General features: G+C 42.4%; 1 protein-coding gene across 1 annotated transcript in view; it reads right to left on the minus strand.

Moving 5' to 3' along the window:
• Positions 1–204: 204 nt before the first annotated feature.
• ago3b (argonaute RISC catalytic component 3b) overlaps positions 205–13,261 on the minus strand; it is a 29,054-nt gene continuing 15,997 nt past the window's right edge. The window contains exons 12-20 of the mRNA XM_075449239.1: positions 12,913–13,046; positions 9,899–10,083; positions 9,641–9,800; positions 8,823–8,913; positions 7,553–7,747; positions 5,424–5,558; positions 4,929–5,030; positions 4,597–4,796; positions 205–2,672 (exon numbers count right to left, since the gene is read on the minus strand). Coding sequence (XP_075305354.1) covers positions 2,564–2,672; positions 4,597–4,796; positions 4,929–5,030; positions 5,424–5,558; positions 7,553–7,747; positions 8,823–8,913; positions 9,641–9,800; positions 9,899–10,083; positions 12,913–13,046 — 1,311 coding nt within the window. The 3' untranslated portion in view covers positions 205–2,563. The remainder of the gene's footprint in view (positions 2,673–4,596; positions 4,797–4,928; positions 5,031–5,423; positions 5,559–7,552; positions 7,748–8,822; positions 8,914–9,640; positions 9,801–9,898; positions 10,084–12,912; positions 13,047–13,261) is intronic.

Below are 13,261 nucleotides of genomic sequence, written 5' to 3' on the forward strand. Positions count from 1 at the left end.
AAACATTTGAAGAGGTTTTAAAGCTAATTTCAAGATCACTTTTATCTCAAAAGTCCTAAATATCACATTTTATTTCAAGAAATCTTGACAAGCCAATTTTCACTAGTTCCATTGGCAGATTTTTTTGCTTATTTCAAGCAAAAACGTCTTTTATTTGTTGTTTTTTTTCCCAGTGCACAAACACCAAGAACAAGCCGACAGGATTTAAAGGTATCAGATTTATTCCAAAAATTAAATATGACAAGTAAAAAGGCTCAACGTAGGACCAGGATGAGGTGAGTGTTAGGACAAGACGAAAAAGTCTTGGCGTACAGTTTAAACCCAAACATGATGTTTCCTGCCGGCCGAGGCTCGTTTCAGAGGAGATCCGTTCAGCAAACGTCCCAAGCGCAGATTTATCTACAATTATTGCCGTCATGAAGAAGAAGAAAAAAAACAAACAAACAAACAAACAAAAAAAACCACATTTACAGGCAGAAGCGGCGGTGAAGTTAACCGTGAAACCTTTGGTTCTGGGCCGCGCTCCTCAGCGTCCGTCCAACCCAAAGCCAGCGGTTCTGCATATTTTGTATTCTTGGCATCAACTCAAACATCCACACACACTCACAGTTTACAGTATGGTCGCGCATCTTTACGAGTCTCAGCACCCTCTCTGAAATGTTTCAGCACCATCAGTAAAGGCACAGTCCATAAGGGTCCGACAGCGAAGCCCCGGCCCTCCTCCGATGAAAAACTAAAAGAAAACTCTTAAAAACACGTCTCTTGCGAGGTGATAAAAATAAAGAGGAGGGCGGAGTTTGTGACTCATCTGGACAAAACCGTCCTTAATTCATGCGTGGAAAATTCCCACAGACGACTAGAAATTAGTAGTTTGTACGATTCTGCTTCAATAGGAATTCTGTCAGGAACACTAAGCGGCTACGTGTGCATTCGTTAATATCTTTAGCTATAAATACATTTATTTCTGAGGAGAAAGGCATCTGTGAGTTCTAAAAGCTCTGGATCAAAGCACCAGCAAACCACTGCCCTTCAAGTAAAAATCAGATGCTGGTAATGTCTGACAAACTGATTTAAAAACCTCCGAGAACCACGGAGTACCATCTCCTTCCATCTCACGTTCGTTATAGCAGCTGGAGTTTGGTTGTGGAGACGTGGCGAGCCGGTCAGCGCCAAGCTGCGAGGCCGTAAACCGAGTAACTGTGACAAAAGTGGCTCAAACTGCAGAGAGTCCGACGTTCCCGCAGAGAGTCCGACGTTCCCGCAGAGAGTCCGACGTTCCCGCAGAGAGTCCGACGTTCCCGCAGAGAGTCCGACGTTCCCGCAGAGAGTCCGACGTTCCCGCAGGGAAACTACGCCGCCGTCGGACGCTCCGACCTTCACGTTTACAGCTGCGTGTTCCTTTCTCTTAACTCACTTTCTGATTTCAGTCGAGATGATTTAATGACGTTAAAAACACTGAAATCAACCTTTCAGGGTCATGATGGAGCAGAAATGAGGAAACAAAAGGTTTTCAGACACCTTCTTTAGTCCAACGCTGTTTAGTTCCACTTCAAAGGCGACCGTTAGCAGCGATTCAGACGTCTAAAATGATTTAGTTAGAAAAATAAAGCACCAATTATTACCGTTCACGTCACCTCTGCGACATTCGGAGACGAACTTCCTGAAGTGCATTTCACCCTCGGCTTTGTGTTCCGTGTTGCAGTTAAACGCTGAGACGATCCGCCCAGAACTGAAGAGAACGCATCGGAAACGCACATTAAAAACACACGCCTCCACCCGCCTGCTGCTGGGCGGAGTTAAAAACCTCCCGTCACCTTCCGACCACATCAGGCACTTCTGTAAAACACCATCACTCCTCAAATACTGAACATCCCAGAATATCCCACTTCACCGTCACGAGCACGAGAAGAAGAAAAAGACGTCCACTTCTCAGGCTGCAGGAACCTTATTGCACCGAACGACTTCTTCACAACTAAGTTGGTCAGTTTCTAAAGAAAAAACTGTAAAAAAAACAAACAAAAAAAAGGTAAAGTTCATCCGCTCCGTGTGCTCTGTCGCTGAAAACTAACTTTAATTTAAGTTAAGGAGAGAGAAGAATGCATAAATATCAAGAGGAGTAAAACACAAACTAACCAACTACAGTTACTACAACCGTAAAAATCATCCGTTTGGTGGCCGCGGCGCCCTCGCCTCACCGTGAGGCAGCACGAAGCCTCAGCGGCTGCACGTGGTTTCGTTTAAAAGTTAGGATTTTGCTACACCGAGAGGAAGCAACAGCTTAGAGACAGAAGAGAAGCCGAGGCCATCTCTCTCTCTCACACACACACACACACACACACACACGAAGCCGTCTACGACAAACAGGCTCAACGTGAGGCGATGCAGCCAGTCGGGTAAAAAGAAAAAAAAAAAGAATAAAAACTCTGCAGAGCTGCTCCAACAAAGAAAAACTGGGACTTTAACGGGGGAAGAAGCTGCGGAACGTGGCGGTAACTCCTCCCCGCCGTCCTCACGCAGCCGCAGACGGAGACGAAGGAGGGAGGGTGGAGGGAGCCGGCGGCGCTCAGGCAAAGTACATCGTCCTCAGAGTGTCGTGGTGGATCTGAACGGCCTTGGCCAGCGACTGGGGGTCCCTCCCGTTGCTCTGCCCTGAGACGTGGCTGCCCTCCGCACTGCGGCGAGAGAAAAGAGACAACGAGGCGCTGCCGTGAGAAACCATGCAACACAGAAAACAGACGCCTCCATGTTGTCGGCCATGAGCAGAGACGGCGCCACACACCCATCTTTACCTTCTCTGTCAACACAAAAACTCAGTTTTTTTTCTTCAAATCCAGGCTAAACATTTCTTATTGGTTCAGTCTGCTCAGTTAAATTTATTTTTACCTTTATTGTTAAATGTACATATCTGTTTTTATTTAGTCTACAGATGTTTATTATTATTATTATTATTTAGCCTACTCTTCATACTGTAGATTTGTTTATAGCTGATGTTTATTCTCAAATTTTATTCTACTATTTGCTTGTTTTTCCTTTAATTGTTTACATATCTTTTATACTGTACGCTGCTGTAACACGATAATTTCCCAAATTGGGATGAATAAAGTACTTATCCATCTTTTGTTCCTCTTGCCATCAGGCTGTACATCAGCTCTCAGTAATGGCACTTCTGAATTTCACTGGTCACTTTGTATTTTTTTAACTGATTTTTAAACAGTTTTTTTTTTATATATAAATTGTTTTTTAAATTCTTAGATTGTTTTTAAAGTGTTTATAATTGTATAAACATTTGTATTGCTTTATTATGTCTTGCTACTGGATGCTTGAATTTCCTTCGGGATCAATAAAGTATCCATCTACTTACTTAGGATGGCTTTTAATACCCAGTAGTATGATGACACTTTTATCTTAGATTTTGTTGTATTTTATTGCTTTCACTGTTCTTTTATTGTTTTTATTTGTTTTTACTTCTACTCTTTATTTATTACCTGCTGTAAAGCACTTTGGTACAACGTAAGGACTGTCTGTAAAGGGTTGTATAAATAAACTACATTTACATTTCATAGGACATCATGATGAAAAATATCTGTTTAAGTGTCTTCAACCGGTTTGTTTTACGATCCCTGAGGATTCTGGGTAATTATTTGTTCCTAATTCACTTCCTGGTTTATTTAAAGTGGTTTCCTCTTGCTTGGACCAATAAACGCTGAGGGCGTCCTCATCTTCTCCTGAGAGGAGGTTGGGTTCCTGCAGACCTTTACTGTTTATAACAGCATGTGGAACTGCAGCGCCACCTGCTGACCACAGTTTATTCACTCCAAACCAGCTGATGGAAACAAGACACTTTAAAAATAAGTTAAAACAACAAATACAAGACGTTTTTGCTTGAAATAAGAAAAAAAAAAAAAAAATCTGCCAATGGAACTAGTGAAAATCGGCTTGTCAAGATTTCTTGAAATAAAATGTGATATTTAGGACTTTTGAGATAAAAGTGATCTTGAAATTAGCTTAAAAACCTCTTCAAATGAAAAAAAAAAAAGCTTGTTTCATATGATATGGGACTCAAAACAATTTGTTTTCAAGACTTTTTCATCTAACAAGATATTCCACATGTACTGTCTTCAAACAAGTCCCTATACCTGGCTGAAATGGTACTTGTTAGGCAGTTGTGTCTGATATCAAGTGTAATGAGATACTCAATGAGACAAATATACTTGGTAAGATTTAGATTTTTTCAAGTGTAAAAATACCATTTCAGCCAGATATAGGAACTTGTTTTAATACAATACATCTAGAATATCTTGTTAAATGAAAAAGTCTTGAACACAAATTGTTTTGAGTCACATATCTTACGAAACAAGCTTTTTTGACATTTGAAGAGGTTTTTAAGCTAATTTCAAGATCACTTTTATCTCAAAAGTCCTAAATATCACATTTTATTTCAAGAAATCTTGACAAGCCGATTTTCACTAGTTCCATTGGCAGATTTTTTTGCTTATTTCAAGCAAAAACGTCTTGTATTTGTTGTTTTTTTTTTTACTTATTTTTAGAGGGGCATTTTTTCCAGTGTGTGGAAACTGAGTGAAAGTTTCCCCCCACCTGTCGTGCTCTTTGTCCACCAGGTGGTAGCGAGCGCGGAAGGCCACCAGGTGAGCGTAGTAGGCCGGTGCCGGGATGGAGACGGAGCGCGTGCAGCGAACGTAGGTGTGGCACAGCTGGTAGGTGAGCAGCTGGAACTCGTCGGCGGTGAAACAGTTGTCGTCCCACAGCACGTGGTAGTGGGAGGGCCGACTGGTTCCCTGGAGGGATCGGAGCAGAGTTAATCTCCAGAGTTAATCACAGCTTTTCCTTCTCGAAAAGGCACAAAATAAACTGGAAAGAATCATTATTTTCTTTAAGGCAGGAAGCCCAGAAACACTTTAAAAGTTTACCTGGATCCCAGCGTGGCTGCACAGGTAGAAGTCGAACTCGTAGGGGTGAGTGATGTCTGCGTCCACTGTGGTGCCGGCAGGAATGTTCCCGCTGCGTCCAACCTGCCAGCGAAACAATCTGAAGTCATTTTCAGACACCAGACACAAAGCAATCTGGTCGAATAAAGGCGCTCCGCCTCCCAGAAAATGGTCACATTGGTGGAGACTTTCAGTCTAAAATGGAGGTTTTCACACCTGCTCGGTTTGCTTTAAAGGGATAGTTGACTTTTTCCTGGAGAACCATTTTGTGATGCAAATGTATTACTCTGTTGAACGCATATTGTTTTGAGAACCAAAACGCTTTATTTTTTAAACCCCAGCCAACTAGCCGGACTACCTTCATCAACACCAAAACGAGGCTGGAACTCTGCTCACAGGACGCAGCGGGGGGTAAGAAAATGTTCAGAAATGATGTTGCTGATGGCGAATGTCTGACAGCAGCGACTTGTTGCTCACCCGCTCGTTCCGATCTGCGCAGAAGAGGCGCGTGTGATGGCGTTTCTGTACGACGATGTAGGTAATCCCAGGCTGGTACTCCTTCTCCAGGCCGATGCACGCCTCCCTGATGGCCAGCAGCTCGTAGTACAGCACCTACGCACACACAAACACGGACAGTTTCAATCAAACTGTGGAAAAATCACGCGGAAAACATTTGGAAACTGCACTTTACTGTCAGAGATGCTCTGAGCTACACGAGCCAGGATGCAACAAAAATGGGGGAATATCGTTGCAGTTCATCCTCACAATAGCCGCTTTCGGACTGTAGGAACCTTTGGCAGTTCTAATAACCTTTTAATCCGCGGGGCCGTTTTCTCCCGCATTCGGACATACAGGAACTCGGGGCCATCTCCCTCAGTTCCTATAACTATGTAGCTCCTTCTCCGAGGTTGGGTCTTTTCATGGTTCTATAGAACGAATATGACGGAGGTGTTTGGTGGTCGGTAGCTCCGCCCCATGTTATGCTATCACGGCTGAAATGTTTACTCATAGACACAGACACAACCGGCGGGTGTTTAATAAGTTAACTTACACTGGTCTCCTTTGTCTGCAGCGCTCTGCTCTCCTTTCTTCCTTCATGAAATGAAAAAGTATCGTCTCCTGACTCTCTCTGTGAGCTCTTCCAGCCTCGACATTAGACGCCTGATGTGATCGTCCATGATTAATATCACCATCATGCAGACCATAAACACAATGGCCTCCCCGCTCTCCATATTAGCTTCTTTGTGGTGTTTTTTCTTCTCCAATTACTTTTACCGGGTTCTGTTTTGTTGTTGAATGTGGCGCTAAACGGCTAACGTAACACGTCACTGACGCAGACGGCGGCGCATCAGTTCCTATCAGGTCCCGACTCATGTGCGAATGCAGACTGAAACAGAAGGACAGTTATCAGAACAAAATTCGAGTAGGACAGTTCTGATAACTGCGTTCTTAGAACGGTCTGTCCGAAAGCGGCTTATAAGAACACATAGTAAATATGCTGTGGTGTGGATGTTAATGTTGTATCATAAGTGCCGACTGAGTGGTTACCCATCTTGACCAGGTAAGGAAAGGTTAAAGTGATACTCGGGAGTAGATTCAACCTGGGGTCATTTGAACCGTGACATCCAGCAAAGTAGCCCACCCGCAGTTTTTTCGATATTGGCTGAACATCAGCCGAGTTACTGAGTTATCCCGAATAGCTTCGTACAAGGGTTAATGGATCCTGGTCCGTATCTCCAAAATTACCACAATAAAATCACATGCCATGACACCAAACTTCTACAGTAGTACAAATATGGTCTGTACTCACAAAACGATGCATTTGGAAGTATAGTCCAGGCGTTATTATCAACACAAGCCTAATAGCTTCTCTGCTGCTAAAGCTGCGTCGACGTTACTTCTGGGAGCTTCAAAGTAAGATGAGGGTTGATCTACTACTGTAGATAAAGCAAGGCTGCTCAATTTCTCCATTGATAAAATAAATTCACAACTCTACAACATAAAATTTTATAAAAAAAAACATGTAGAATATAGCATATACTTTGTTGTCTACAGTAGTAGATCAACCCTCATCTTACTTTGAAGCTCCCAGCTCCCAAAAGTGACGTCGACGCAGCTTTAGCAGCAGAGAAGCTATCAGGCTTGTGTTGATAATAATAAACTCCTGGACTATGTACAAACTTCCAAATGCATCGTTTTGTGAGTACAGACCATATTTGTACTACTGTAGAAGTTTGGTGTCATGGCATGTGATTTTAGTGTGGTAATTTTGGAGATACTGCCAGGGTCCATTAGCGCTTGTACTAAGCTATTCGGGATAACTCAGTAACTCAGCTGATGTTCAGCCAATATCGAAAAAACTTCGGGTGGGCTACTTGGCTGGATATCACGGTTCAAATGACACCAGGTTGAATCTACTCCGGACTATCACTTTAAATAAGACATTAAAATTGTGTGTAGTTTCCCCTCTTTCTTTTTTTGCTTTTATTTCATGTTATTTGTTCAGAACACTTTGTTTCATTCCATCTAAGCTTCACATTTTAATGATAAATAAATTAAACTTAAACTGAGGAGTTGTAGTAGAGAGGACTCCTGAAAGCCCTAACCTGTCGGAACTGGCCCTCTGAAACCCCGTCCCTGTAGAAAATGATCCTGGTCGGCTTGTAGCGGGTCGACTTGTAGAACTGGACCAGGAGCTCTCGCACCATCGACGCCAGGTCCTGGATGATCTCCTGCCTGGGCCTCTGGACCCGCACTGTGGCGCAGTACCTGCTGGGGTGGGCGTCCATGCTGCCCACCACCTGAGGAGGGAGTGGAGAAGACCGGAGTTACAGCAGAGACAAACTGCGAACTGATGCGAACCGATGCTAACTGATGCTAACTGATGCGAACCGAGGCGAACCGATGCTAAGCTTTGCCAACCGATGCTAAGTTTTGCCATCTGATGCGTACCGATGCCAACTGATGCTAAGCTTTGCCAACTGATGCTAAGCGATGCCAACCGATGCTAAGCTTTGCAAACTGATGAGTACCAATGCCAACTGATGCTAACAGATGCTAACCAATGCCAACAAATGCTAACTGATCCTAACTGATGCTAAGCAATGCTAACTGATGCTAAGCAATGCTAACTGATGCTAAGCGATGCCAACTGATGCTAAGCGATGCCAACTGATGCGAACCGATGATAACTGATGCTAAGCGATGCTAACTGATGCCAACCGATGCAAACTGATGCTAAGCTTTGCCAACTGATGCGTACCGATGCCAACTGATGCTAAGCTTTGCCAACTGATGCTAAGCGATGCCAACCGATGCTAAGCTTTGCAAACTGATGAGTACCAATGCCAACTGATGCTAACAGATGCTAACCAATGCCAACAAATGCTAACTGATCCTAACTGATGCTAAGCAATGCTAACTGATGCTAAGCAATGCTAACTGATGCTAAGCAATGCTAACTGATGCTAAGCGATGCCAACTGATGCGAACCGATGATAACTGATGCTAAGCGATGCTAACTGATGCGAACCGATGCCAACTGATGCTAAGCGAATCTAACCAATGCGAACCTATGCCAAGTGATGTTAACTAATGCTAAGCGATGCTAACTTATGCTAATGGATGCCAAGCGATGCGAACCAATGCCAACTGACACCAACTGATGCTAAGCGATGCCAACTGATGCGAACCGATGATAACTGATGCTAAGCGATGCTAACTGATGCTTACCGATGCGAACCTATGCCAAGTGATGCTAACTAATGCTAAGCGATGCTAGCTGATGGTAACATCTGGACCAAAATGGCTGCTGGCAGTTAAAAATGGATCTCCACAGGAGAGAAAAGAACCAGACAGATTTTATTGAAGTCTCACCGCTGCAATAGACGGTTTTTTCCCATCTCCGGCTGGAGGATGAGTGACATCTGCCCCGAGGAAGATGATGGGCTGCTGGAACACAGACGGTCTGGGGGGAAATTGGACGAGATTCGAGTTTATAATTCTTCAGACGAGCACGGAGATTAAAGTGGGAGTTGTGAGGAGCAGATCTATATAGGGAGTATAGGGAATTACTCACTGAGTCTGGTCCTTTATTTTATTATTTATTTTTTCGTTAGCACAAGTTTCTTGTGTTTACCTTGAATAGGGATGGCTCAGGTAATCCTGAAACATCCCATAGTTAAGCTGCTATAGGCCTAGACTGCTGGGGGGCCTCATCTGTCACACCTTTCCTCACTTTACTCTCTTTATGTATATGTGATATTATTGTGGTCATTAACTCGTGTTTCTGTCTTCTCAAACCCCAGCTGGTCGAGGCGGATGGCCACCCTTCCTGAGTCTGGTTCTGCCAGAGGTTTCTTCCTGTTAAAAGGGAGTCGTTTCTCTCCACAGTTGCCTCAGGCCCGCTCAGGCCGGGAGATTGGACTGAAAAACAAAAAGTTTTCAGTGCAATCTGTTGGTTTTCTTAGCTAGGAAATTGTTTTTGAATTGGCTCTATATGAACGAATTGGATTATTTTATGAATTATGATTATTATTAATTAATTGAATTCCAATTGGCTTGAATTGGACTTACTATCTAAGTGCCTTGAGATGACATTTGTTGTATTTGGCGCTATATAAATAAAAATGAATTGAATTGAGTTGGGAGGGAACAGCAAATCTGTGTCCGTCCTGAACACCGAGGGATTTTACCGCTGGTGTGGAACCAGGATGTTGTTGATTCCTCCCAGTTTGACGTTGATCTTGAGGCAGAGGTTGGACAGTGTCTGAGGGGACGTCTTCACCACGTTCTTCACCTGCACACACTGGGTGGCCATGCCGAGAAGCGTGTCTCCGACTCGTTTCACCTCCGCTGTGGGTCAGAGATCAGACAGTCCTTCAGATACAGACTCAGCTTCCTGTAAGCAGTCACATGACTGAAGTTTTATTACATTTCAAATCTTTCTGTACCATAGACGGGAGTTTTGCCCGGCAGGATTACAATGATGAGCTGCAGGCCGGCGTAGGCGTTCTTCAGGTGTCTGAACATCGGCTCCACGCTGTCGGCTCCCTGGGCGTACTTACAGAAACAAGGCTGGCCTTGGATGGGCATCCCAGCATCCTTTGAGATCTTCCGCAGCTGGTCAGTGAAGCTCCTGAGTGGAAAGAAACATCGAGGTCACACTACAGTGGAGAGATCTAAAGATGAGGACCAATCCAGAACAGCAGTTTTCCACTCAAATCTGTTTCTGTAGAAGAAGAGTTGGTGAAACCTTTAAAGGCGACATATTCTGAGGTCTTATTGAGATGAGACGGGCTTTGGTTAAAGTACCTGTTGCTTTAAACTAGGGCTGGGCGAGTAAACTCGATTATTTAACGCCGATAAATATTTTATCGCGCATTAACGCAGGTTTTATTTATTTATTTTAAAATAATAATTTAAAAAATGGCTTTTGTGCCTTTAATGGAAAGTTCAGAGACAGGAAGCAGGGGGCAGAGAGAGGGGGAACGACATGCAGCACCCCCGTTTTATTATTTATTTTATCATTGTAAAAGTCTGTTGCTCACAGGCTTTTATTTTGTAAAAGTCTGTTGCTGTCTGCTTTGGAACCGGTAAAGAAAGCAATCGGCGGATCCACCAAACATGGAGAAGGGTACGGAACTTTTACTCTGCCATTTTTATTTTAAAGTTCTTCCAGATGGCAGAGTCGACAGAACCAAAGTCATCTGTAACAACTGCCAAGTTGAATTGTCTTCTCAGCGTAGTAGTTCCAGTCTAAAATATCACTTAAAGGCAAAACACACAACTGATAGCAGCAAGTCATTCAAGGAAACAGACAGTGGAGCGAGGCTTCTACATAAAAACTACAGAAAGATGCTGATGTTAAAAGTGTGTTTGCACAACAAATGTTATGGCACTTTCATTCATATGGCAGCACATTTAAAATAAAACTAAATGCTAAAAGCTATACACTACTTTTGGATTCATTTTTGGATTCTGCATACAAATGAGATTAAAAAATGTAATCATTGCCCAGCTCTACTTTAAACCCAACAGGGTCACTATTTGTAAGACCTCAACTAGATTTTTCTGAGATCATTTCCCATCATGCACCAGTGAAGCAGCTTTTAGCCACAGCTGCATTTTTAACATCGTAGACACATTCGTGCCGTTTCCATCATGCAGTTAGCTGCTCCTTCTTTTGATCGGTCCAACTGAACCGTACGTTTTTTTAATTAATTTATTTATTTTATTTAAACCCTCATCGCCATGGTTACTCTCAGCCACAGCTTCCCCTGCTTCCTGTTTGGAAGTGACAACAGCGCATGTGTTGGTTGAAAAAAAAAAAAAAAAAAGAAGCAGAATGAGTCACTGAACACGTTTGATTTTGTTGTAAGTTCAAGATGTGAGAAAGACCGCCTTAAAACAGCCTGGGTTCAGGTTTATGACCTTACACCGAGATCCCAGAGCGCCACAACTATCATGAGATTCTTCCTGATTTCATTCAGACTCTGGAAAACTTTTAAAAATCGCTTGAAATATCATGTAGTTTATGGCCAGCTTAAGATGCTGCGTCAAAGTCGCTTATTGATGATGTAGAAGCTCTTTCAGTGATCGAATAGACTAGAAAAGTTCAACGTAAGTTCAGTCCGTTCATCATTTCTGGTTCATTAAAGCGAGACATGGCAGGCAAAAACAGTGATTTTTCATGCAGTGGTCAATTTGGAGATTTTGGGCCAGTCTACTCCTTCAATATGTGTTCTTTGTACCTGCTATAAAGAAAACATAAATTGGCTATTGCTCGTTTCTGCTAACGTGATTCGCTCAGCACGTCTCAATGAACTGATATGCGATATTTTTATAGTATTGAGCTTGTATTCTTTATTAATAAGATTATTTTATTCAATATTAGTATTACTAAGGGCCTGAGCATTTATTCCGTTTTTGAGCAATTGTTTCAATACAAATGTATTGAATTCCCCCATTTAAATCTTCAAATGCCGTTTTCTCAAAATCAGTTTTTTGTATTTTTCCAGTATCAATATCTCAGCCTATGGAGCACCTACTAATACCAAACTTTCCAGTTATACACTTAGCAGTATTATGAAGATATTTACAGAAGGATTTGTTGATAAATCCTTCCTGGCCTGATTTATGTGACATTACAATTAAAAAAAATAATGGCGAAAATTTATGTTTTTTAGTCTATGTATATATATCATCTATTTTTTTTAGGAAATGAAAGCAGATATCCTGAAATCCCTCTAATTTTCTTTTCATTTTGTGTATAAACAAAATGAAAAAAGAATTTTGCACCTGCCTGGCTTTATTATATGTTCAGATCCATCTTCTGGAAATATATGCTAATTTGCGCATATTTAATGAGCTAATGACAAATTAAACATACAAATTTCTAAAACTTGTAATACATTTTTTTTTCATACTTGTACAAGTAATCAACTGAGGAAGTTTCATGGTGATATCTATTATTTTAAAATATTACCCTATTCACCTGTAGTGTCTCGCCTTAAACCTGTTAACCGATGCCATCTGATCCAAACCGATGCTAACTAATGCCAAATGATGCGATGCTAACTGATGCTAACTAATGCCAAGTGATGTGATGCTAACTAATGCTAACTAATGCCAACTGATGCTAACTAATGCTAACTAATGCTAACTAATGCTAACTAATGCTAACTAATGCCAACTGATGCTAACTAATGCTAACTAATGCCAACTGATGCTAACTAATGCTAACTAATGCCAAGTGATGCGATGCTAACTAATGCTAACTGATGCGAACCGATGCTAACTGATGCGAACCGATGCTAACTAATGCTAACGAATGCCAACTGATGAGAAGTGATGCGATGCTTAAACAGTTTTCTAAGTTTGGAACCACTTTCATAGAAAAGAGGTCTTTCATTTCCCTTTGTTAACGTGCATCCATGCAGTAATAAAAGGCTTTCCGAGCGCTCACTTGAGGATCTCCTCTCTGCACTGCCTCTGTGTGGCGAAGCAGGCGATGGCCCACATCTTGATCTCCACTCCGGTGTGAAACTGCTTCCCCCTCATGTCCCACACGCCGTGGCTGGGCGTGGCCACCGTTCGGTTCTGCAAAGACAGCGCAGGGTTCATCTGCTGGTCCGGCGGCCGCAGAGAGGCATACAGACACATGGACAAAGCGTGCATTCAAAGGAGTCGGCCTGCAGGTGGAAGCTCAAAAATCAGCTGATTATCGACTTATGATGGCCATGCATGTTCAGTCAAAAAAAAAAAAAAAAAAAAAAAAAAAAAAAAAAAAAGTACATCCTCTTATAAGTAAGATT

Source organism: Odontesthes bonariensis, chromosome 18 (assembly GCF_027942865.1).
Source record: "Odontesthes bonariensis isolate fOdoBon6 chromosome 18, fOdoBon6.hap1, whole genome shotgun sequence".
In the NCBI taxonomy this organism is placed as follows: domain Eukaryota; kingdom Metazoa; phylum Chordata; class Actinopteri; order Atheriniformes; family Atherinopsidae; genus Odontesthes; species Odontesthes bonariensis.